This window comes from Ixodes scapularis, unplaced genomic scaffold (genome assembly GCF_016920785.2).
Source record: "Ixodes scapularis isolate PalLabHiFi unplaced genomic scaffold, ASM1692078v2 PGA_scaffold3__209_contigs__length_174095766, whole genome shotgun sequence".
Lineage (NCBI taxonomy): Eukaryota > Metazoa > Arthropoda > Arachnida > Ixodida > Ixodidae > Ixodes > Ixodes scapularis.
The window spans coordinates 74,189,556-74,214,794 of record NW_024609868.1 but is presented as its reverse complement, the minus strand read 5'-3'; the positions used below and the strand labels follow the sequence as shown (position 1 = coordinate 74,214,794).

Genomic DNA, 25,239 nt, shown 5'->3' with positions numbered 1-25,239 from the left:
TCTTGCGCAGGCCCAAGTGACAAACAAAGCCGGGTATGCGTTGTTTTAACACCAGATATTTTTTTTCTTTTTCGTAGAGGTAGTTTGTAATTACATAATAAAGTAGGTTAATTGTGAGATTTTGGCGATGCTATTAACAACCCTTTTACACAGAAAAATTCTTCGCGTTTTCGCGATCACGTTTGCAGAAGGAGACAAAATGATACACTTATTGCTTTTGTTGTCGAAACTTTACAACGCAAATGAAGTTTAATTTTCATGAGCGTGATATGTAGGGTGTGAATGTAACAATATGTGGGCCGTTTTCCTAGTCCCTGAAGTAATTTCATAGTCATTTTATAGCATTTTACAAAACAAAATAAAAGATCTTGCACACATATTTCACGATTATTTTTTGTAAGCCAGAAGAATAATCTACATCCTCTGTCGTCAAAGCGTCGTAGTCAGTCCCGTCCCGTGCTCAATGGGTTGAATGAACGGCTAAAAAATAGCGCCGTTCCCGTGCCCGTGCGGACGTTCTCAGCTTTATTGCATATGAGCTTCACGATTCATTTTACCAGTCTACGGTCTTCTCTCTCACATCTCGCCACGTCGGACTCTTGCTACTGTAGAACTGCGAGTACCACTTCCGGAAAGATTTAATGGTTGCGTCTTCCTTCACCAGAGCAGGATTTTTCAGGAAGGTCTTGTGATCCCATATGATGATGTCCCGACCGAACTGCGGCAAGGAAAGAACATGGTAAATTTGGTTATGCCCTTGACGTTTTGGGATGGCGTTGGAATGTGGGAAACTCTTCCTCTGTAGTAAGTTGCAGTTGGTGACAGGATGAGAACAGCAAGAGGGCCCTTCAGTTGTCGTACCGTCAGCGCGGTCTTCCTACCTTCAATTACACTTCGGCGCCGCGTGAGCTTCAAACGTTCACGTGCAGCCAATGCATAGCGGAAGGCTATAAGCGTGTGCTCGAGGCCGGGCTATAGTGCTTGGAGCACCGCTCCGACTGGTGTGTTTAGCGTCCTATGCTGCCCCCGCATCAAAACTGGTCCCGAAGTGGCAACAAATGATGTCACTGAAGCCGAAGTGTCATTCTGTTGGATGTCGCGAAACTGGCGGTTGGTCGTAGATATTGCGGCGAAAAGCGCAAGCAAACGTAAGTGTCAATGCCGTGACGGCGTCCCAACTTCTGACTGCCGAAGCATCTGTGGACTGTCACAGTGGAGAGCTACCGGCAGCAGAACAGGCGTCTGCCACATCCACCACCGCTGCTGGGACACCACCAGGATGGCGACCGGCGACAGCATGACACTTCTATGACGTCATCAAGCGGAAATTGAGAAACCACTTTTTAGGACGCGGCAAACACCCCAGTCGGAGACGTGTTCCAGGCACCATAGCCGGGCATTCCAACAACACGCCATTTGGTTCTAACTCCTTGTTACTTCAAGAACGAAAGAAAGATTTGCGCATTATTGGAGCGCTACACGAAATAGTTCTTAGAAGATGTGGTTATCGAAAAAAGCAACTACGCCTTTGGCGTTTGAAACATATATGATTGATAAAAGAACGACATGTTTATCTAAAAGTCGCCCACACACATGTTAATTCATCACATAAACTAGTAAAGTGATAATGCTCCGCGAAAAGCTGAAGTTTTTTTCAATTTCTTTTTTTTTTTTTTTTGAGAATTCCGGGTATAGTTTACGGTTCTAATTCAATCAGGCGATGGGTCTGTGGCCAGGCCAGTAGGCTCTAAAATAGTCGAAAGCGATGCTAAGAGTCTACCCGCCGCGTGTCAAATATAAATAAATTGGCAGAGTCATTCCAAACCAAGGGAGAGCCGCTATCGCTACAGGTATCACAAATAAATAAATAATGAAACGTATCCTGTGAACCTTCTGTACAAGATCGTCAAACAGCAAACACTGTTCACAAGGATGCAAACCAAGTTTATATGCGAAATTTTTTACGCTTCAGCACCACCGACTGTTAACACAGGAACATGTTTCTGACTGACAGGTAATCTCGAATGTTTTTAGGGTTACCAAAGAGATAGATGACTTTGATTAGAGGGTGGAAAAAAAACTCATTGTTGAGTCAGTGAGGCGAGCGGCTAATAGCTCTCGATGCTTCAAGCTTTTCTATTAAACAATTTGGGTTAAGAGGGGGGGATCTCATTCCTCTTATACTCCCCCCTTCCCACTTGTCATCAGCATGCCTGTCCCCGCTATAATAATCTTGCAGCCAATTGCCCGCATGATATTGTGTGAATCCTTATTCCCCAATTTCGATATGATCGCGATGGCACAATCTTTACTTCTTCCCGTCGTCGGGGAGTGGGTAACCCGTTTTTACCTTTCCCTCGCCGTCTCCTCTTTCAATTTCCATTTGGGGAGGGCTTTTCCTCCTCCCTCGAAAATCTGCTCGGCGCGACGGGATAGTCCCGTCGCGCTAGAGCTGTCGGGATTCGATTGACGAAGGATACGTATTGTTGACTTCTCACGACGATATATGACTTCTTCAGCTCTTCGGTCGACAAGTGGTTCGGGGCCTATGACCCGACGCTATCACGGCCGCTATATTTGAGAGAACTCCAGTTTCAATAAACGTTACTTTAAAAAAAATATGCACATAATACAGAAATTGGAGCAATGTATGACCACACGCTCGACCAAAGCTCAAAAACGAGCGCTCGCGCCCACGCATTTTACAGTACTGCATGCAATTATTCGCGGTGAGAAGCTCGGTAGGGGCGCTTCTGTTTTTTCACTATGGGCAGTGCACGTGTTACCCACGCGGTTATGTTTTAATTTTTATAGTGCATAAAAGCTTAACATCACGCGTGCTTGCACCAGCAGAGGAAGTTGAAGTATCCTCACTCTAGGTTGTGAAAAAATTCCACCGAGCTGCGATACCCACACCTCTCGCCGCGAATACTCCGTTCGTGTATAGAGCTAACGGTTCAACCAAGCTACAGGCGCGAGAAAGCAGCTTTGAGACGTTGCGCTCAGGATTGAAAGGCCCGTTTCGAAAGAGAACTTTCGAAGATTGGTCATTTATGTCCGAACCTTCTAGCGGAGGTAGACGCTGCTACTGATCATGCGCACCGCTAACGTTCTCTGAAGAATTCTAGATATTCTTTCTGGTCACAGTAAGCTAGAGGGATGGCGGGTGCGGTTGCAACCTTTGCGGCCTTCTCAGCGTACACGTGAACAGAGTGAGCTTACGTTCTTTCTCTTAAATACAATATTTTTAATGGAAAGAATCAACTGTCCCATGGAGCAAGCCCACGTCGTCAGTTTGAAGCGCGAAAACGGCACCTAGTTTCCCTAATGCCAAAGGTCTCATTAGCTGGTGCGCGGCAACGAGGCTCCCATTGGCCGCTGCGCTCGTCAGTTTCAACGACCGCCGCCAGATGGCGCTACGTGTCCGTGCCGCCAGCGTGGCGATAAAACTAACCGCCGCGATTCCATGCCACTACGGGCCCCCTCGCCGGTTAAAGGACGACGACCAGACTCGAGATTCTGCAAGGCAGAAGATCCTCCTCACCATGGGGAGGAGGAAACAGGCAACGGTGGACAGGGTAGAAGGGTGGAGAGGAGGAAGCGAGGAAAAGGTGGAAAGCGCGAACTGGTCGTCGGTCTTTAAAACGGACACGTTGGCGCGCGCTCGGAGGCTTCTGCTTGCCTCGCCGCCGACACACATGCCGTCGCTTCCATCATCCACATCGTCGGCGGTGCTTCTGCTCGTCTCGCTGCCAACGAACATGGCGCCGCCTCTAACATCCACATCGTCGCCGGTGCTTCTGCCACAACTTGAAAACATTGCTCGCGCCGCAAAGCTCCGTGCATCACTCCGCGGCGTTCCATTGGACATTCATGCTTTCGCATTCACAACTCATAAGAAGTGCTTAGGTGTCTTCCGACTTTTTTTTACGACTACCATAATACGGGCGTATGAGAAATGGAAAGCAGTGTTGGAGAACATTTTTGAAAACATCAAAATTATTGCTAATGTCTTACTGATAAGTACATAGAAAAAGAACGTGAAACTAATTTGTAACGCAACGAATAAAGTAATCCGTTACTTTTCAGCGAAAGTAATTTGTAACGGTAATCAATTCCACTTTTAAAGTAACGGGCAGAATATTGCATAAATTGTAAGGTGGACGCTCTATCTTTCAGGATAGCAATGCCAATAGTTGGGCCATAGTTCGGGCAGTGAACACCGAAAATATGACGCTAAATCCCAAGCTATGTTCTTAAGTAGGCAGTGTATGCGTGTCCTCAACAATATCCGCAAAAATTGCCCACTATGTCTTATTTGCACTTTTTCGTTTGCTTTTCCGACTAAATCGTGTTCGCATCAATAAGACAGCTGGTATAGTCCTTACCATAGAGTAAGTTCCAATTTCCATAAACCTCCGGATTGGCCATAGCAGGCTGCGATCGGCGTAGCTCTGGATGATGCCTCGGATGTCACGGGGACCGTGGGGCGTGAACGAGAAGACGTAAAAAAGATTGCCGAACGGACTAGTGGCATGCGCGATAGTCAAGCCGGGTCCTAGCTGCCACAGCTCAACGTGATACGAGAGGACCTTCCATCCAAAAAGTTTAACTTGCAGATCTGTGCTGATGCAAACCTTGACGCCGTGCTCAGACCATTTTATGTCATAGTCGAACGTCATTACGCGACATGCCCACGAGTCGCCCGCAACGCGCTCGTACTCCTCAGGCCCTACGAACGACGAAGACTTGTGAATCTGACTGAAGTGGTGGACGTCTGCTCCGTTTTCAGTAATGTCCTGCATGTAACCAAAGATTTGTTTGTCGTACAACCCAGTTCGCTTCCACTGCCCACTGGTAATCTCCTGGTGCTCAATCACGTCCCACGTTGGCTCTTGTCCATCCGCGTGGTACCATGCCAGAAGTAAGCCGTAGGCTTCCTTGGAGATCCACGTCTTAGCTTTCACAAATTCGGGATCTGTTGGCAAATCAAGAATTCCACGGAATATTAGCTTGTAACTCTATAGGTTACTAAAATATTAAGTTAGTAGTCGGGCGAGAGTGACGGCCTGGTAGGATATTTAGAAATTATTTTAAATGAAAGGTTTATTACCTCCAACGGAGTAGGAGGCAGGGAAGAACATCATCGTGGCGTCTTTACAAGTTCCCTGCCCCCTAGATTTCGCAAGATGGGGCAACGCAAGCATATAGCACATAAATATCACACGTAAACATTTAATTACAACAATAAACATATCAAATCACAAAAAAAGTTTACAAGAATATCAATATGCACTATATAATATCGCAAGTTCGGAAGCCACAATGAAACCACTGAAACGCGAATATAAAGTATACCTTAAGAATATCCGAAAGTGAGAGTACAGAGGTCTCAGGTGGCGATTAAGCATATACAGAGAACATCGTTAGGCATATAATGAAAGCAACTCGACTAAACAGAATCTATTGTAAATTAATTATGGTGTTATGTTATGTTCCGTTAGTTCGTTTAGTGAGACTTTGAGGCTAAAGGTAATGGAGTGATAACAATAAAATTGTCTACAAAATGGGATGTTCCAACTTTCCGTGTGCCTTGAGTTTTGCTGTAGAGAGTTTCGTCTCAGTTTCTGTAAATGCATTACATTTATGTTGTTAGTCTTTATTGTCAATTTAAAAGCAATAAACGTTTGTGGTTGTAAAGGTAATTTATTTGTAGTATCTTAAGGTCAATCAATTGAGTACGGATGTTCCGTACCATAGACCATTCGCGATTGTAGGTATGGCACACTTTTCAACAAGGATAAGCGCAAGTTTAAGACACCACTTACATTTTGGGCGAGCATAGGGGTAAGTGCGTAAGTGTAGAACTACACTGTCCAATTTACGTGGTTAAGATGGCCATAACGTTTGGTTTAGTATAGCACCAGGTGTGTTTTGTGTATTCCCAAAGATTTATTTATGCTCCAGATTTATCAGCGTGAGAGGCAGTGCCAAGATAATGACTAATATGAGATACGAAAATTAACTATTGTCTTATTCATAGACGCGGCTCCCTAGGAGAGACTGGCCTCTAGCGTCCTCATGATGCATATTCCATCAACTGATGAAGACAGCTGACCAACGTTTTGCCGCACCCACTCCGTTCAAGCATTTTCCCACAGTGTCTCCACACGTGGAAGCAGCAGTTAAATTTAAAATGCTCATTGTAATGGTTGACCTTTACTCATTTGGTATAAAATACAAAATAGTGGATACTTCACCACTGTGTCTTACCACAGAAATCACATAAGGACACCATTAGGAGCCTTTGCGCTTGGCCGAGTACGCATAACCTCTTTGAAAACAAATGAAGCTTCAGAGCGAACAAGCCAATTAACTGGCAAATTTAGTTGCATTTGGAGAGCTCATATAAAAGTGATTGTAAGCTTACTGTCTTGGGTTTATATCTAATGAAAACAAAAGCACGTGAGCACGTTTAGCCCCCAGGAAAAGGCAGGTATGAGGTGTGCATATACCATATGAGTCTGCGTACTCTACTGAATCGTAAATATTTTATTTCATTATGAAAACGAACGAATGCCACTCGGATAGGGAATAATTATGATAAAATATAGGGAATTCCTTGACGTGCCTAATAGAGTGCTGCTCAAGTCATGCACATAAGTGATATGATAACGTTTCTTTTGATTCTCAGAAAGGGCCGCAAAGCACTGTAGTCAGCTTCGATAGGCGTCTGGTGTTTCAGCTGTAAATAGAAAAAAAATTAGCCAATCCAGCACAACCGTTAGCTTGGGGAGCTTAACGTGCACCACGCACTAGCCATGCACTACTGCAAGCCGGTACGACGCTCATCCAGATCTTAACGAGCAGGGGTGGGGATTCAACAAAGGATCCACGGGGTCCGCAGGGCGAGCTTTCGCTCCAGGAGCTCCGAGCGGCGGAATAAAATATTTATATTCCAGAGCCAGAGCATAGCTTATTCCGGATTAGGAAGCAAAGGAAAGACTGAGTGGGGAAGAAACGGTGATAAACATATGCGGACGTATGCACGTGCACGGGACTAAAACGTCTGCATGTCTCTGGGGTTGAATAAATGTTCACTCAGTTAGTTGGGGAAATGGAACTGCAGTGCTCCAATTAAAATGGGTGCGAGAGAGAAACAGCTCAAGGTGTTGTGTCCTAGTATGCTTATACCTGAGCCCGCAAAAGGTATGAAATTCGTACGTTTACTAGCGTAAGGCACGTGCGTGCAAACCCCGTCTTCTCCTCTGAACCTCCATCCGTGGAAAGGGCACTCGATGCAGTCTCCCACAACACGGCCCATCACGCCCAGGTTTGCCCCCAGGTGGGGACAGTAGGCGTCCATCACGTGGGCGACGCCATCTTGAGTCCGGAACACGACCAGTTCTTCTCCTGCAGCAAGTTTATACAGTCGAAGGAGTCATATTCAAATTGTAATCTATATGACTTTTGCGAAGGTGGTACAGGCACGGCCGCTTGGTTTTGATTCTCGATCCGCTGTAAACGGCCTGCCGAGTTACTGTTTTTGCAGGGTAAAACTGAAATGCTAGAGGTGGTGGCAGTGAGTAGTTTAGGATGTTTTCACCTGACGTCGATCCGCCATTTTGTTGTTATACATCCCGCTATGAACCCTATAGACCTCTGTACACTGCGTATTTGATGTTGCCAGAAATATTTTTCAAACGCTCGTCTTTGGCACGCGACAGGCGGCTCCAAACTACGAGATATTGGACCGAATGACGTCGATGAAAACGCGCTATTGAGCCTCTTAGCGCTGATTATACCTCTTGCTAAATTACCCAAGCACCATAGGGAATGCTAGAGTGTAGTTATACACTCTAGCATTCCCTAAACGGAAAGAAAACAATGAAATTATTATTATTATTATTATTATTATTATTATTATTATTATTATTATTAGACTTCCAGTGCTGGCATATGCGGTAGTAACTGCTCGAGAACAAAACTAAAAAGAAATGAAACTTTGCTTAGCGTTTATCAATGCCTTATTTTTGGTGTTTACGTGGAATTTATTTGCAGGTAAGATAAGCGCGATCACCGCGTGTACCTACGTTGCCAGAAGTCTTCTTGATAGATGGGTAATTTGGAAGGAGCTTTATTGGCGACGATCGTGACCAAAAGCGTCAGTGTGGTCGACCTTCCACAAGTGGTGGAAGGCTCATTGTGACGACTTCAGTATGAATTCGGCAGATCAGTGGTTTAGCGACATGCTGCAGTGTAACCACCGTGGTCCTAATTGCGAAGTAAAAACGTACTTTTTGAAAATCCTTTTTTGTTCACATTCCTCCTAGCGAAAAGCACGGCGAATGACGCAGTTGGCTCTCACCCCCCCCCCCCCCCCCCCCCCCGCCGTCTCCTTCCGCACAATATAGTTCGTCTGCTGTGATCAGCTATACCCACTGACCTTGTGGAGATTCCCGTGATCTACGGAACCCCGCATGGGGTTCCGGAGACATCTGGCTCTCCCGAACCCAGCATCAAGCAGGTAAGGACATTCTGTTAGACTCTTAAAAAAGCTAGTGGTATTTACTAAATAAGAGGTAGTGACCGCTTGTCACATATGTTGCTAGGTACCTAGTAACCGTAGGTATAGTAACGGTGAAGTTAGTAATGTGCGGGTTATAGATTCAGACTAGTACCAGTTACTCGTTTATTTACCTAGTAGGTCAATAAACTAGTAACTGGTACTAGTCTGAATCTAGGACCCGTACATTTTACTACATCTAACTAGTACATCGCGCTACCTCGCGACAGAAGACCGGAAACGCAACGAGCGCAAGGAGCTACGTGATTTCCGGTGAAAAAAAAAAAAAAAAAGTGTGTGGTTATGCAACTTAGGCGGTGACGAGCGGCAGCGGGCTCGTTAGAACTATTGGGCAGGAGATCGAACTATAGGGGTCGCTTTATCGAGGTTGTTGTCCCCACAGCCCGGTGTTTACTAACACAGCATAACAAAGAAATTGAACCTCGTCATGCACGGCCTGGACACGAGCGCTTCGCTCTGACCAATGCTGGCCTTCGAATCGTCATCTTCGATATCGCTGATCAAAAACAAACAAAAGAATTCGGTTTGTTGCCCCCACAGCTGAAGCGTGCCGCTAGAGGCGTGACTGTTCGATCTCCTCCCCAATCCTCGGAGCAGTTCACTTCCACGCATATACTCGCTTGGTCGAGCGCATGAACATTAACTATGCACTCCGACATGAGAACACAAGAAAAACACATGTGACACACGGTAAAACGGCAGGTTTGGATCGCACAAAAGAGTGTCTCGCAAACTCTGACTGGTCCCAACCGGCTTCTCGTACAATGTTGCCAGCGTAGGGAAACGTATGCTTGGGAGAAAAGCGTGTTGGTTTAAGTCATGGATGAAGAAAGAATGAAACAATTAAAACATTGACAACACAACGACATCTTTCAACTAGCAACAGACGAGTAAACTTTCAACAACGAGTAGCCGACTATACCCAGGAGGAGAAGGGGGGAGAAGGGAAGATAAGAAAACGCGAAGTGCAAGTCAGAGTGCTCTGCGAAGTGCAAGTCAGAGTGCTCTGCGAAGTGCAAGTCAGAGTGCACCACTCTGACTTGCACTTCGTTTAATTGTTTTATTCTTTCTTCATCCATAAAGAAACGTATATCTTAAAATATGCAAGAATAAAAAAAGAGCCTTTTTTTTCTAATTGGAGAAGGGTTCAGCACGAGCTTCGTGGCTATTTTCATCCCATTTAATCTAAAATGAAAACCTAAACGCTCCCAAAAGATTGCGAACGAGAACAAAAGACAGAAGCCGCATGGCCATTGCATCACTATTGGCTGCTACCACCAAGGAGGTTATAAGTACTAGGAGGGGGCACATTGGTGAAGCCTAGTCATAAAAAGTTTAAACGATGTTGTGGCCGGCGTGACCGTAGATCTCTCTGGCAATCGGTGCGCGTGACATGTCATGTGTGAGATGAATGGAGGATTCCTTGCAGGCTTGCGCGCGCTCCGTCCGATAGGTTTTATCAGATCGAAGGCTAGACGAAGGCTAGCTTCGGTCACGTGATGTGGTCATTTTGGGCTGATAAGGGAGGAGAATAAAGAGAAAAATGAGAAAGAGGCGACGCGTCAAGGGAGCATGGTTTGTGGAGGCTACGAGGCTGGCGTCATGCCCTCTCCTACCCTTTTATCCTCCTTGGCTGCCACTGATCTTAATGACAATTGCTGGACCGCGCATCCCCGCTCCGCAAGTGCGGCCACCGGTCAGCCGTCTCGTACGGTAAATTCTTTGGTTTTGGTAGCGTTTTGCTGCGGTTTTCTAGGGTGCTAAGACACGTTTTCTACTCGTTCCTCGTCATTCGCCGAAGCAGTTTTTTACGACTCTGTGTACCGTTGAGACTTGCCGTTGAGAACACGTGAAAATTTTTATGAAAGAGCAGTGCCACAGGAAAAAACCACAACTCGTCGAAAGCAAGTTTCGCCGGTCTTGCGGCGTGTACAAAGCTTCCTTGGCACGCCGAAGTGCCGTGTGTTTGTGCCTTCGCACGCTTGGATACCGACCAAGAATCGACGCCGTGTGTATGTGTTTTGCGAGTGCAATCTGCGTGAAGCCGTATCTGAAGGTACAACTCCTCGAAAGCAAGTGTCGCCGGTCTCGCGGCGTGATCAAAGCTTCCTTGGCACGCCAAGTGCTGCACCTTTGTGTCTTCGCACGCTTGGATACCGATCAAGAATCGACGCCGCACCAAAGTTCTGAACGTGTTTAACGCGTAAATGCCTATATATATATATATCGGCCACAGAGTTCTGTATTGTCCAGCTGTTCCGGTGAGTTGTTATCAATAAATAAAGGGGGGAGGTCTGTGCGTGTTCTTATGTACTATTAACCATGGCTAGGTTCCAAATCTACCCTAATGAATCACGTGGGAGCATGTATAGAGCACAGGTGTGGAGAAAGGAGGGTTTTCGAAGGCAAACGTACAAGACGGCGGTAATGAAAATCTTTGGTCCATATGGGCGTGTGCAATCTGTTGACCAGTCGCGCTCAAACGTCAAGTCCAAATAAGTAGGTTGATAATGAGCCAGCGCTGATCAGTGATGAGGAACTGTTTTGCGCAGTATTCTGTAAATCGTCTAAGGGCGAAAAAAAGACACACCTTTTCCCCTCTTCCGTCGCTACTGGACGCTGGATTAAGCTCGCTCTGGACCGCGATTGCCGCAAGTATACAGTCGTCAGAGTAAAGTAAGACGCTGATCCGGAGGCACATACGGCTTCACGGACATTGCACTCGTAAAACACATTCACACGGCTTCAATACTTGAACGGTATCAAGCGTGCGAAGGCACAGAAACACGGCGCTTCGGCGTGCCAGGGAAGCTTTGAATACGCCAACCATAGAGTTATTATAATGTACGCTAGAGGTTCAAGTGGCGCTAGTGTGCTGACGCAAATTGAAGCAGACAGCAACCAGTCGAAAATTGACTTCCGGTAATACATTTCTATGGGAAAAAGTGAGTGCATTTTCTCTCTGCGCTCGATCATAAGCGCAAATATCCCGAATAATTCATACGTAATAGGTAGCTTAGAACATTTCTCAGTCATGCCGACGAAATAATTGGTCAATTACGGTGTTTTTCTTTCAAATTCATCGCAATAAAAACGGTGCTAAAACAGCTTCGTACGTGTATTTATGTGCACTGTCGGACACTGTTAGCGCGAACACGACGTCGGCGCTTTTCAGCGTGCCCCGTGCCAAACGAACGAAGAACATCTGGAAATTAAGAAAGACGGCAAGAACTACGCAGTAACACCGGATCAGTAACATACACGTGCATGTACGATCAAAATTGATTGAAGGCCACGTAATCTATTCCTATTTTAAATAAGTAAGTACCGTTTTATTCTTCCTGCTGTGAGCGAAGCTGCTTGTTCTACGTTCAAAATATCACTCGCACGCTCGAAATCTTTGAGAACAAGTGCCAGATAAAAGCTGCCCGGCAGAAAAAACAATACGAAGACACCTTTCATAGCAAACGGACTTTATTCTCTACGTTTTGAATGTTTTTATCCGCTCATGCACGACGGGGTCATTTTTTATAGTGACAGGGCTGGCATATTAGCAATATATAAGCGTCACCGGATTGCTGGCGAGCCTTGAACACACTCTACATTCCTTTCGATTGTAATTTTGCTTCGAATCGTCGCTTGTTTTTACACACCTGCTGCGGAACACACGTTTGGGACTGAAATGTAGCGAAGTTAAACATCGTTCACTGATGAAGAAAAATGCGCTAACTAAAGCAATTACACTTTTACAGTGTTAATCAAGGTACATACTATTCGGTACGACCCAAATAACCAAAGTGTTCCGTGTTATTTTCCGGCGAAGAGACAAAATGCACGCGCGCTTTCCCATAGGAATACACAGGAAGACTGGAAAAGTAGACTGGTTGCTGTCTGCTTCAATTTGCGTCACGGAAGTCGCATAGACACTAGCGCCAGTTGAACCTCTAGCGTACATTATAATAACTCTATGACGCCAACGGACCGGCGAAAGTTGCTTTCGACGAGTTGTGCCTTTTTCCTGCGGCACGGCAGTTTCGTAAAAATGTCCAAGTGTTCCCAACGGAAAGTCTCCGCGGTACACAGAGTCGTAAAAAACTGCTTCCGCGAATGACCACGAACAAGTAGGAAACGTGTCTATATCACGCTCGAAAACCGCAGTAAAACGCTAGCAAAACGAAAATATTTACCATAAAAGATGGCCGTCCGGTGGCCGCATTCGCACTGCCGTGAACAAGTGGGGATTCGCGATCCAGCAATTGTCATTGAGATCAGTGGCTGCTGCGCTGGCTTCCACGACGTGCTGGAAAGGCGGCTGCGATCGTTATAAAGTCAACTCCAAGCCTTAAACATACCCCTTCCTACAATATTTGATGTTACAATTGTGCGTGGATACCTCCCCCCGTGTTCCTAAGCAGTAAGTGCGTCGCTAACGCTGTCCATTGCGGATGCAGCAGACATCGCCATTTTGTCGGCGCCTTTGGGGTAAATATCTAGTAAAAAGGTAGTGATGGTCACAAAAAGCTGTAACGGCTGGAGTTACTAACTTTTGGTACGAATGATGGCATGCGCTGCTCAGTCGTATTTTCAAGGACGGCCCTCGTCGTTGCGGTCGATACAGAAGTCGTCCTTGACCTCTAGGACGACCTCACTAGTCGCAGTACGTGAAAAACAGGCGGCCTCCGTCGGCGTTGTGACCGAAAGATGGCCATAAAAATACGTCATCAGCTTGACATCATTGAGCGATATCATACGTCAACAGCGTAATGTCACCGCCGGAGCGCCGTGTGCGAAAGGTGCGCTCGGTACTTATTTCTGCTCGTTGTGTGCTTAATGCGATGGGCTGTGAGGCGACCGCGTCTGCATCTACGAACTCGACATCGAAATCAACGTCTAAATCTACGGCGGCCTCCGTAGGCAAACGTGACCGCCACACAAATACGCCACAGCCGCCTTAAGTGCCCTCCTCTAGGCGTCATCCTCGACGTCGTCCTCAACATCATTTTCTGGGCACCGTTCTCGCCGTCGTCCCTAAGGTTGTCCGAGACGTGGTTCTTGATGTCGCCCTAGTGGTCGTCCTATACGTCGTCCTCTAGGTGCCGTTCTAGACGTCGTCCGCTAGACGTCGTTCATGACGTCGTCCTCTAGGAGCCGTTCTCGACGTCATCCTAGACGTCATCCTTGAGGTCGTCCTAGAATTCGTCCTAGACGTCATCCCAGATGTCGTCCTAGACACCGCCCTTGATTTCGTCCTCGGCGTCGTCCTAGAGATCGTCCTAGACACCGTACTTCACGTCGATATCTAGAAAGTCGTACTCGACGTCGTCCTATAGGTCGTCCTTAACCTTAGTACGTGTAGAAACATTACTCGAAAACATTTCTCCCGCGGGACTATAACGCCTTCCTAGACTTAAGCAGTCTTAAGAGCAGGGCTATAACACCTTCCTACGCGTAAGCAGTCTTAAAATCGTTGCACTTAAAAGTGCAACGACTTTAAGAATAAAATAATTTGAATCTCGTCATTTTTCCGTTGTTGATCGTGTCCCGGAGGACAGAGAAAGCATCTCCTTTATTAAAAAATGTTCCTCTGATAATCGGAAAGCAAAAGTCTAGCTTGTTCCCCCACCTGCAGCCGCGAGTGGCAGTCGAAAGAACTACGGCGAAAGATGACGCGACCTCGCTCGGCTCTTAGCTGCAGCATAACACCCGCTAATGGCAGCAGAGAGAGGGAGAGTGAGCGTTCTCTGAGAGAGCACACGGAAACCTCGCCCCTACTTACGTCGCTAAGAATGGAACCAAGTGGGACCCTGACGACTGGGAAGGCGCTGAGGAGTGCCAGCAATGCCAATATTTATTTTTTTCTTTTTTTACATAAAAACTAGAACGCGCAGGCGAAATCGGTTTTCTGTTTTTTTACTTTAGAAGTGTCAGAGGGCAACTTCCACAAATTTTTGAGCCAACTCCGGAAATCGTTGCACTCCCCCTTTTAAGTGTTCTCGTGTAATATTTACTACCTATCGCGCGTTGGACGTAGTAAATAGTGAAATGTAGTAACGGCCAGAAAAAGGTAGTAATCGCTGCAGCTACTAGCTTTTTATTACCTTTTTATTAAGAGCGTACGTTGCCGGCGCGGTTGGCACTTGGTATGGGGACGTAGTAGTTCATTTGGAGAGTGTTTTAATGAATGCTCTCGGAGTCCTTACGCGGGTACGTGCGTCTTCTCTTCCGCTATTTTCGAGAGAGTGGGACAAGGTAGTTGATCATCGGCCAGCGATGAAGAATATTTATCGAACCGACCCGCGGTAATGTGGCCCTAAACGTCGTCTATATTGCCGCGGAGATGTGGGGACCGGGGATACACGTTTTGACATCTCCTTTGAGATCGCCGCCGCTGTTGAGATAACCATTTGGTTACTCTTAGGTACCTATGCAAGTAGCTAAGAAATCCCACATTATATTGTAGTAAGCTGGATCGTGGATAGGGAGTAGAGAGCCTACATTACAGAAAATGTTTAACGGCTCAATTAGGGCCACGAGATTTATGGACCGCGTTTGCAAAACGAGCTGCGAGGAGGTGTCAAACGCGTTGTTCGTCTGCAGGCGTCTCCACCGTTCCACCTGCTTTCCTGCTTTGCCACGCGGAAACGAGCCCAAGCGCACTTGTCACCAATCTCCGCCGCAGTCGTCCGCCATTAAATTTCAAGCTCTCCCTACGGCTTGAAATGGACACTCTCTACAACCAAGGTTCTCAAATCGCGGTGGCAACAACGGCGGCCATTGTTTGACATCAGGCAATAGAGGCAAGTCTATAGAAGGAATAACTAAAAATGACCTTTTTGAAGCTTGTGTGAAGTGTTTTGCAAAGATACATTTATATTTCGCAGGAATAGGACAGTACATAATATAAAAGAGACAAATCTCTCTTTTTTACGTTTTTCCCATAGAGTGTAATATATCTGCTTAAAGGAGCTGTGCAACCATTTCAGGGCTTTGCTTAAATAATTGTGGAAGTTGATGCCCGACACTTCTGCAGTGAACTACAGAAAACAGATTTTGCCTGGATACCCTAGTTTTTATATTAAAAAATGATAAAGATCCAGGTTTTTGCCGCCTCTCAACTCGTCCATCGTCTTCCGGGTCACGTGCGCAGTGACGTCACTTGAGTAGGCGCGGGGTTCCGGAAAAGTTCTCTCTTTAGAGCCACCAGCGAGCAGCGAGAACTCATCCGCTCGCGACCGCGTGACCACGTGCTGACGGGCGCCCCGCGAAATATACGGTGAAAGGAGGAAAGTCTCATCCGGGTCCGGCCATACCCGTCCTTGCCCGTCCGGCGCTGTCCCCCTCCCCCTCCGGCTTCTTGCGGCTATTCGCGGTTTTGTGGACCTAGGATAGATGGCGCCACTAAAACTCCGTGTAATAAAAGTTCTGCCGATGATACCAGGGTTTTGACGCATTTATATATGTGTTGGAACGACAAGATTTATAGAAAAATTACCTTTTATCGAGCAGGTATTCGCACAACTTGCTATCTTTTTTACAACTACCCAGGTGACGTCACGCCGTTTGTTTCTTATGGCCGCCGCTCGTGGCTGCAGGTCGGGAAATATTCTAAGCTTTGCATCGCTATTACGCGGCGGAATCGCAACATTTCGATGAAAGGAGGTGTGTTTTCTGCCATCTCTGACACAGTGAACAATATCAAAAGCAGAAAATACCAATTCTTTCAACGTTAAAATCGTTGCACAGCTCCTTTAATGAACTCGACCCCCCCCCCCCCCCCCCTCCAAAAAAAAAAAAAGGCTTTTTTTTTTTGCGATTAGTGTACTGCAATATGTCAGCGGCTTCGCTGGGCGTCACCATGGAGTCGACTCGTATTCTTTATGGCGGAACGTGCGTACGCAGCGTCTGAAGCCAGCAACGGCAGACGTCATGTTTCATATGTCGTCTGCTAACATGAAATAGTAAGACAGAATGGGTCTGTTCCAAATCCTACACAAATCAATCCGAGTTATTCCGGCGGGTCGTGTCACGCGACGACACAAATTTATAAACGCTAAACGCGGGTAGGTTTTAGAAAGCCATGGTAAAACCCCTTACCCTGGAGTAAGTTTGAGTAATTTTTTGGAACACACCCAATATAATACAATTGAGATAAATCTCACTTTTTCACGTTTATCCCATAGGGTTCAATCCACTTTCTGGTCTCAGGCAATATCCGCCGGTGGTGCCACTAAACCCCAGCAAAAACCAAACCTCGATCCGCCATCCAGCCTGTTACAATAGATCAGTGGCGTTGCTGGACGTCACTATGAAAACGACTCGCATTCTTTATCGAGGAACGCGTGTACAGAGCGTCTGAAGCCAGAAATGGCAGATGTCCCCTTCCGTATGTCGTCTGCTAACGTGAATGCTGCGACGCTGGCCAAAGTCGGACTCACCGTGGAAGTCAACGTGGAGAGCGGAAAGCGATCGCCTGACGGACCCTTGGTGGTTCAAACGAGGCTTGGTCACAAGGGCCTTGGATAATATTAAAGCTTCCTCGAGCGAGGCGAGGGGTCTCAACGCGTAGCGCAGCTTCTTTTTCTTTTTTCTTTTTTTTTTCAGCCTAGCTTGGAGTTTAAGCTAGCGTAGCAGCGTTGGTAGCAGACGCCATTTAAAAGAGGGCGCGGCTGTAGCTGATTTCAGGTGCTCCCTTCGCGTGCAGTGATCATAGCAGACGAACTTTTTTGTGTGGAAGGAAATGGTGGCGTACGCGATATTAGGTGCGTCTTAATGGGCGGAACGTGAACAAAAATAATTCTAACTAAGAACTTAACGCAGAGGGCTAGTGTTTACTGAACTTATTAGTTTGAAGAGCTTTACGCGAAAAACATGTTGTATTGGCCATCGGACGTTGTTCTTTTTCGTTTTTTTTTTTCACTTGAGCATGGAGCTAAATTATCAAACTATGAAATGGACATGACAGAACCACCTAAACTACAGGAAATAAAAAACGATAAAACATTAAACACAGTTAAAATTTTATACAAAACTCTCATATAGGCGCCGTGACAAAAATAACAACAGAGTTGAAGAAACCTGACACTCTCTTTCAAAAATTGAATGCCCAAACTCAGTGACACAGTCCTTAATATTTTACAAAGTGTGGTGACTAATAATAGTAGTAAAGATAATAATAAGTTCCTTTATTTTACTCAGTTGTGGATAAAGGTTGTTTGGTTTCTCCGTCTCGTTTTCTTTCGTCTTTTTTTTTTCCTTTTTGAGGTGTTTATTTAATACTTTTTTGAAACTAAAATTTCAGCTGTGTTTCCCTAGTGAAAAATGTTATATGAATAAGAAATTTCTTGATCTAATAAACGCACATGATGACATAAGATCACATGATATCCTACAAGATTCTTATACGAACATTTACGAACAATATAAAACTATAGAACAAGCGATAAGAAACTTACTAGTTTCTTATAACATCTTATGTAATCTTATATTGTTGTTAAATGTTAGGTTCAGGTATTCGCTTATGTGAACTTATTTGATCATATGCACTTATTGGACAAAGAAATTTCTTATCCATCTACACTTTTTACAGGAGTCAAAACCTTTCAGCATTCGTATCGTAATTCCTATCTGTTACGCCATGACTAGGAGTGAGCGTTTGGCCAATCGTGGAAGGCCAACTACAAAGACACGCTCGGTCGCGCGCGTCGCCCAAAGCGGTCACAGTGTTGTTGCTGAAAAACCTTTATTTCAGGACCGTTCTTTCACTCCTCCAGCAACGAGCTTAAAGAACTCAGGTGGATCGCTGTTTTTATACATCGTCTGATGAAGTGGCAAGCCGTGCCGAAGCGGCAGAGATCAAGAGGCCGTAGAGTCATGACACACATCAATAAAATCTGGTATAACTATACCACCAGAATTTTGTCATCTTTAAAAGAGCTGTGCAACAATTTCAGGGCTATGCTTAAATTATTGTGGAAGTTGATGCCTGACACCTCTAAACTGAACTACAGAAAACAGATTTTGCCTGGATACCCTAGTTTTTATTTAAAAAATCGAAAAACATCCAGGTTTTTGCTGCCTCTCAACCCGTGCGCCGTCTTCCGGGTCACGTGCGCAGTGACGTTGATGGGGTAGGCGCGGGGTTCCGAATTGCTTTCTTTAGAGCCATCAGTGAGCAGCGAGAACTCATCCGCTCGCGACCGCGTGACCACGTGCTGGCGGGCGCCGCGCGAACAATATGGTGAAAGGAGGAAAGTCTCATCCGCGTCCGGCCATACCCGTCCGGCCCTGTCCCCTCTCCTTCTTTGGCTTCAGGCGGCTGTTCGTGGTAGCAGAGAGAGCTGACGGTTTTGTGGACCTAGCATAGATGGCGCCACTAAAACTTCGTTTTATAAAAGTTTGGTCGATGATAGCAGGTTTTTGACGCATTTATACATATATGTTGAAACGACAAGATTTATAGAAAAGTTACCTTTTATCGAGCAGGTATTCGCACAACTTTCTATCTTTCTACAAGATCCCCCATTGACGTCACGCCGCGTGTTTCTTATAGCCGCCGCTCGTGACTGCAGGTCGGAAATATTCTAAGTTTTGCCTGGCTATCACGCGGCGGAATCGCAACATTTCGTTTAAAGGAGGTGTGTCTGTCATTTGTGACAAGGTGAACAATATCAAAAGCAGAAGATACTCATTCTTTCAACGTTAAATTCGTTGCACAGCTCCTTTAAAATAGTATATTACATAACTAGTTCTGTCGTAAGCGCTTTGGTTTACTTTATAAAATGGAATTTTATTGCGGGACTTTCGTATTGGTCTCTTTAGCAAGGTCACCATGTCTCAAAGTGCCGGTGACGTAATCAGCCCTCCATTAGCCAGTTTTCATATAATCCATTTCACCTAAGCTATGTATCGCCGTGAAGGCTGGAAGTCTGAGCTAATAGTTTTGGCCGTTCCACCAGCGGCGCTAAAGTTCCTGCACGTCTGCCGGGTGCGACCTTGAGCAAAGAACTTGCTCTTGTTGATTTCCCTGCGGTACGAGATTATGAGGTGAATTGGAGTATAGTGATCCGGTATATCTTCAACGCGCGGAAGAGTGCTCCCTGGCTCCGGGGAAGGGCGATCTTTCACCAGGTTCCTATGTTCCAAACTTACGCAGTACTCACACAGCTTGCACGATGCAGACACCGATGTTCTGCCGACATGAAGATTCAAGAGCGCAACGTCGCCAAAGAAAATCCATAGAGTTTGAGTGTTTTTTGACATAGATGCACGGACTCACTTATTGGCTATCGACCCCCTAATCATTTAGCTAGCACCATTGGCCAACGTTCGTAATCTCCGATTTTCGAATAGATCCTGTAAACCCCTAGCATACACTTATATTGTAACACAGACGTCCTCCTTGTCACAATTCAAATTCGAGGTTTCTAATGCGCCATCAGAGACTAGAAATATCGAATGAGCTATAAAAAAGCGTCGTTATTCGAAATAATGCACGAAAAATAAACAACGTGGTTATGCACTATCATGGATACGTCATAACGTTGAATTCTCACAGGATTCACTGGAGAACGCAATCCTGGTGACTGATCGTACAAACGTCGAAGTAGGCGAGTGAACGCTGTTGTCGCTAGCGTTATAGGACGACTCCAGAACTAGACAACCAAATGTTATGTCAACTCGTCGCAGGCTGCAGATCAACAGTATACCCATGCTCTTGTGAAACCGCCAGGATCGCTGAGATTCGCTGCACAACACAGTAAAGACTTCAACAGCCGAGAAACGAAGGGAAGAAAGAGAGACATGGAGAACACGCCACTCGTGAACAAGTTCTAGGAATCATAGTTGCACCGAAGTTGCTATACTTAAGAAAATGATTGTGAAGAGCTAGCTTGTTTGTAATCTCTGGTCTGCACAAAGAAAAAAATAAAAAAGAATGTTGCACACACACACACACACAAACACACACACACACACACACACACACACACACACACACACACACACACACACACACACACACACACACACACATATATATATATATATACAAACGTATATACAAACCCCCTCGCGCAAGGATATATATATATATTATTTTTTTTTGCCAAATTCGCTTACCCATAATATTTAGGGACTTCACTTTGTTGATTTCCAGCTCGGACGAGAGAAGAAGTGGGATCCAGCCGTTTGGGAAAACGGGCTGCATTTCATCGCGAAAGTATTGTTGCATTCTTGGCCTTTTCTGAAAGAACAAAATCATGTAAGTAAAATGGGCGAGACGCTTTATTATGCACATTGAAGAATCAAGATAAAATGTCATGACACTTTTTCCGCACTTAGGAGTCACGAATATGAATTTTTCGTATCTAGCTGTGAGTGGGACCGGCGACGTTTCGGATAAAATTGACGGTCACAGAATCACAGATCGTGCCGTGGAAGCCCCCAGTTAGGAGCCTATTTTATCAACAAAAAATCTGATCACGCCGGCAGATCAAACAATGCACTAAAAAAGGAATATTGCACACAAAAAAAAAAAAAACGTTCCGGAAAAGGTGATTAATCCTAAGCACTTAACAAACCAATGATCGGGTCGACGCATCCCTTAAACGAGCTGGGGAGTTTTTGACAGCATTGCGAACATAAAGAAGTCCGAAGATACCTAAGCATTTCTTATGAGTTTTGAATGCGAAAGTATGAATGTCGTTCTTCCGCTGCCGCCGCAGTTGGCCACTTTCGCCGGCGGACGGCCCAGCGCGCGCTTTCGCGAAGTGGTCGCACCGTGCTCGGCCGTGCGGCCTCTCTGGAGTATGCCCAGGCGGGCACTGGCTCTGCCGCCACCGCTCCCTTCTCTTACCGGCAGCCGCGTCGCCGCGTGCGCTGCACCGTCATGGAGAGGTCCTCTCTGGTGGCTCTTTTTTGTAAATTTCGCCGCACGATAGTCAGTGGGAGTAAAAGGGTTGATAACTGGGCTAGTTGGTAGTTAGACATATTAACGGCATTAGCGCACACGTATGAGGAAGAGAGAAGGGACAGAAAAGAGCGCTACTCACAACTGTATTTACAAAGATGAAGAAAAGAAAGAACATCGTCCAGCTCCCCATAAAGATGAAAAAGGAAGAAGAGGAAGCAGAAATATAAAACAGGCATGTAAAACACAAAGTCGGGTGTTCCCTCGCGCGCACAGGCTTGATACACTGGTTCTTTGATTAAACCCTAAAACCTTTGTTGGCTGTGCCTTCGTTGTCGTGGTGCAGGGTGTGTTTGCATCAGTCTTCGCTCGCGCCTGGTCACCCGTGTCAGAGGGGAAGACGAACACATCATCCATGATGACGCGCGCCGGCCAATGGGAGCATAATCTATCAGAAATCGGCTTCACTTGGGAAAGGGGATTTTAGGTGGCGTTTGGCCATCGCTTGGCGTGGTTTCAAAGCTAATGACCCCGGTTCGTTCCACGGGACAGTTAATGGTTTCGCATCCAGAAATATTGCTAATCTAAAATAGAAAATTTGAGACTCCAATCCACGCTGTGAACCTGGTTGGCCGGCGAAGCTGTGGTATCATCTGCAACGAGTGTCCACTGCACTATACCAAATGCCGCCACTGGTCGTATTGCAGTTACTTTTCCCTTTGCCGATCCTCGTACAAATCTTTGCTTCGCATCCCCCACGGGCAACAAATGCTGAGTCACTGAGATGTGGACGCATGCGCAGCGTCTGATATAGCACACAGCAGATGTATAGCACATGCTCAGAAAGCGTTCCACAGCCCAGCAGACGAAGATAGCAGCGCGCAGAAGGTGATTTTTGCAAAGTCTATTCACGCATGCTCCTCGGGAGGCCTGACTACGCGTGGCCTACCCATAGTGGTGCTGCAACAGCAATGAAATCAGTCTCAATACTCAGTTTCACCGTAAGTCCAATCCCCGCCGATGTTACCAGCCATTGGAGCCAATCCAAGGCCGTGTGAGCGTCACGTGACCTTAGACAAGGGGCACAGCGACGGGCGGAAAGCGTATCGCGGGCTATACGTCCACAGAACGGGATTGGGTAGGATAGCTCGTAGCGTCAACTGCATCTGGACGTAAGGTGGAACGGTGTATAGGAGGGTTCTTATATATATTATAGGGGTGGCGTCACTCCCCACGTCGCAAGCTGCCGTCGCCGCGGCAGCTTGCGCAACAGTAATTTTTACCGAGAAACGTATGCGGTGAGCGGTACGTGCTTAGCATAGTTATCTCAAGCGCCTTATCATAAATTATCTAGTTCAGATTCTTGTTTTGTGCTTGTATTTCTTTTAAATTAAAATCAATGCTGTGCTGTATGTTGTATGCGTGATGTATAACTTTTTGCTTCGATCGCTGAAGGTTTCTTTCCGTGAGGGCGCCGACGCAAAAAATTGTGACCAACAACGAGTCATGTACAGTTTCGCTGTAAAAGGTTTCTGAATTGTATTAGAACAAATACTTTCTTCGGCGGAGCGGAAGGCATATTCAGCAATAAACTTTATAATACGATTTGTTTTCTAATTTTAGGGAATCCAGTTTTCACTATTAAATGCGACAACTCTTGTTGTGACCTACCACCTAGGATTTCTGGTGACCACTCATGTGACCTTCCCACTAAGCCAATGACTAGTTATTAAGAGCATAATTAGTTTTTATGGTGCGCTACGGCCCCCGTAATCATTAGCATTAGCTGATTCTGGTGTCTACACTTACCTTTTTCTGTGTCTTTGAAGAGTCTCTCTTGTAGTGGGTCCACAAAATCCAAACAAAAGTCGCTACGAGACATCCGTAGATAAAAAACTGAGACTTCAAGAGTGCGTCGTTCATTTTGAGTAAAGTCGGAATGGCAGTACAACACCCTTAGACGTTGCACAGCTCCACCACACGCAACAGCGCCTATTAAGCAAATGTTGGAGATGCACGCTTTCACTAGACAGAATTAACATCTCCGTTCGCCAATGCAAGAAATTCCTCTGCGGGCATCAGCACCTACGTGACATGAAAGCCAGTACTTGCTTCTAAAGCGGAGAAGTGTTTAACTTGCTGCCCTGCACCCTCTTTCCCTCGTATTCTCCCCTTTCTTTCTGTCGGAGCGCATTGCATTAAAAAAAAGAAAACAGACGACTTAAATAAACGATAGCGGTCTGCCTGCAGAAGATAAAGGTCTTCAGTCTCTCTTTCTCTCTCTCTCTCATTGACGTAAGTTCTTCGCCAATAGAAAATTGTCTTTTTTGTAACTATATATATTTTTTTCTAAAGTAGGACATGAGCGGCCAAAGAAAACGCTGAGTCGTGCAATAACAACGTTCTAATTTACTGGGTGGAACTGTGGTAACTGTAAGAAAACACAGGCAAAAAACAACATGAAGTCGTCAACATCTTTTTTTTTGTTTCTTACGCGTGACATGGTAAACGGTATTTTTTTTATTTATTTAGGAATACTACTTGGGGGGGGGGGGGGGGGGGGGCTCCACTCAAGGAGCCATGGTAGGAGTGGGTACAAACACGTAAACAAGATGCAGATTTATAAATGAAAACTCAATTAAGTATAAATTCAAGAGCAGATACAAAATTAGCAACAGTTCTGTTGACGACGACATCATTTGGTAATTCATTCCATTCTTGAATTGCCCGAGGGAAAAAGAATATCTAAACAGTCGTTTTGAACCTTTATTGTTTTAACTCTCTCGTGTGGTTTAGACGTGAGAACCCGGTCAATAATGGTTGTATATAGTGAGAGCTTTGAACATCAAGAGAGCCGTTAAGGATATTGAACAGGAATTTTAATCTATTAATTTTCGCTCTCATTTAAAACGGTTGAAGCTTCACTCTAGTAACTAATTCAGTGGACGATGTTTCTCTACGATAACCATTAAAAATAGACCGAGCAGCTAACTTCTGGATACTTTCAAGCTTATTAATACCGTTTTGTGTGAAAGGGAATCATACTGTTCTAGCATATTCTAACACAGGCCTAATAAAACTTTTATACGAAATAAGTTTAGTGTCACAATCGGCAAATTTTAATTTCCTACGGCACGTGAACAAAGCACACGTAGGGGTACTTTTTCTCAAAGAACATAATATAATATCATTCAACGTTCTCGGGATCTGAAACATCGACGTCGAAGTTATAAGGGGTGGACACGAAATGAAACATTTTTCTTCTATTTTTGTAAGTGCGTATAGCTATACCAGGAGGGCTTTGCAAGACGGTGGGACGAAGAACCGGGAAATCGCCGCCTGCTGGGATTGGTCAGCGGAGTGGCGCTGACCAATCGCAGCAGGCGGCGATGGCCCGGTCTCTTCGTCCCGCCGTCTTCCATAACACCCCTGGACTAAGACGGAGACGGAGTGGTCTATTTTCTTGAATTTTCGAGGAATCATTTTCCCTTGAGGTGCAAGAACCTCACACAAGACCCTTCCTTTCCCCGATATCAATTGCGCAGACACATAGCAAGCGTCTGTCACTTGGGCGGTTTCTAAATGCGAAGTACTCCCCGTCACCGATCGGAAATTATCAATAGATGTATGCATATCTAAGAGATTGACTGGAGAACGTAGTTTGTTTGATTGAGGCTTTACCACACTTCCTAATTTGAACACTGTGTTTTGCATTGTGTCTTTACTTCCCTGGCTGTATAACAAG

At 45.6% G+C, this 25,239-nt stretch overlaps 1 protein-coding gene across 1 annotated transcript; it reads right to left on the bottom strand.

The window, feature by feature from the left end:
* Positions 1–553: 553 nt before the first annotated feature.
* On the bottom strand, positions 554–23,417 carry LOC121837214 (cholesterol 7-desaturase nvd-like). Its single transcript, XM_042292778.1, has 5 exons — positions 23,304–23,417; positions 20,705–20,828; positions 7,225–7,413; positions 4,389–4,978; positions 554–718 (listed from the first exon to the last, which is right to left on the bottom strand). Exons 1-5 carry the CDS (start codon positions 23,415–23,417, stop codon positions 554–556), a joined length of 1,182 nt encoding a protein of 393 aa, XP_042148712.1.
* Between the last annotated feature and the right edge of the window lie 1,822 nt (positions 23,418–25,239).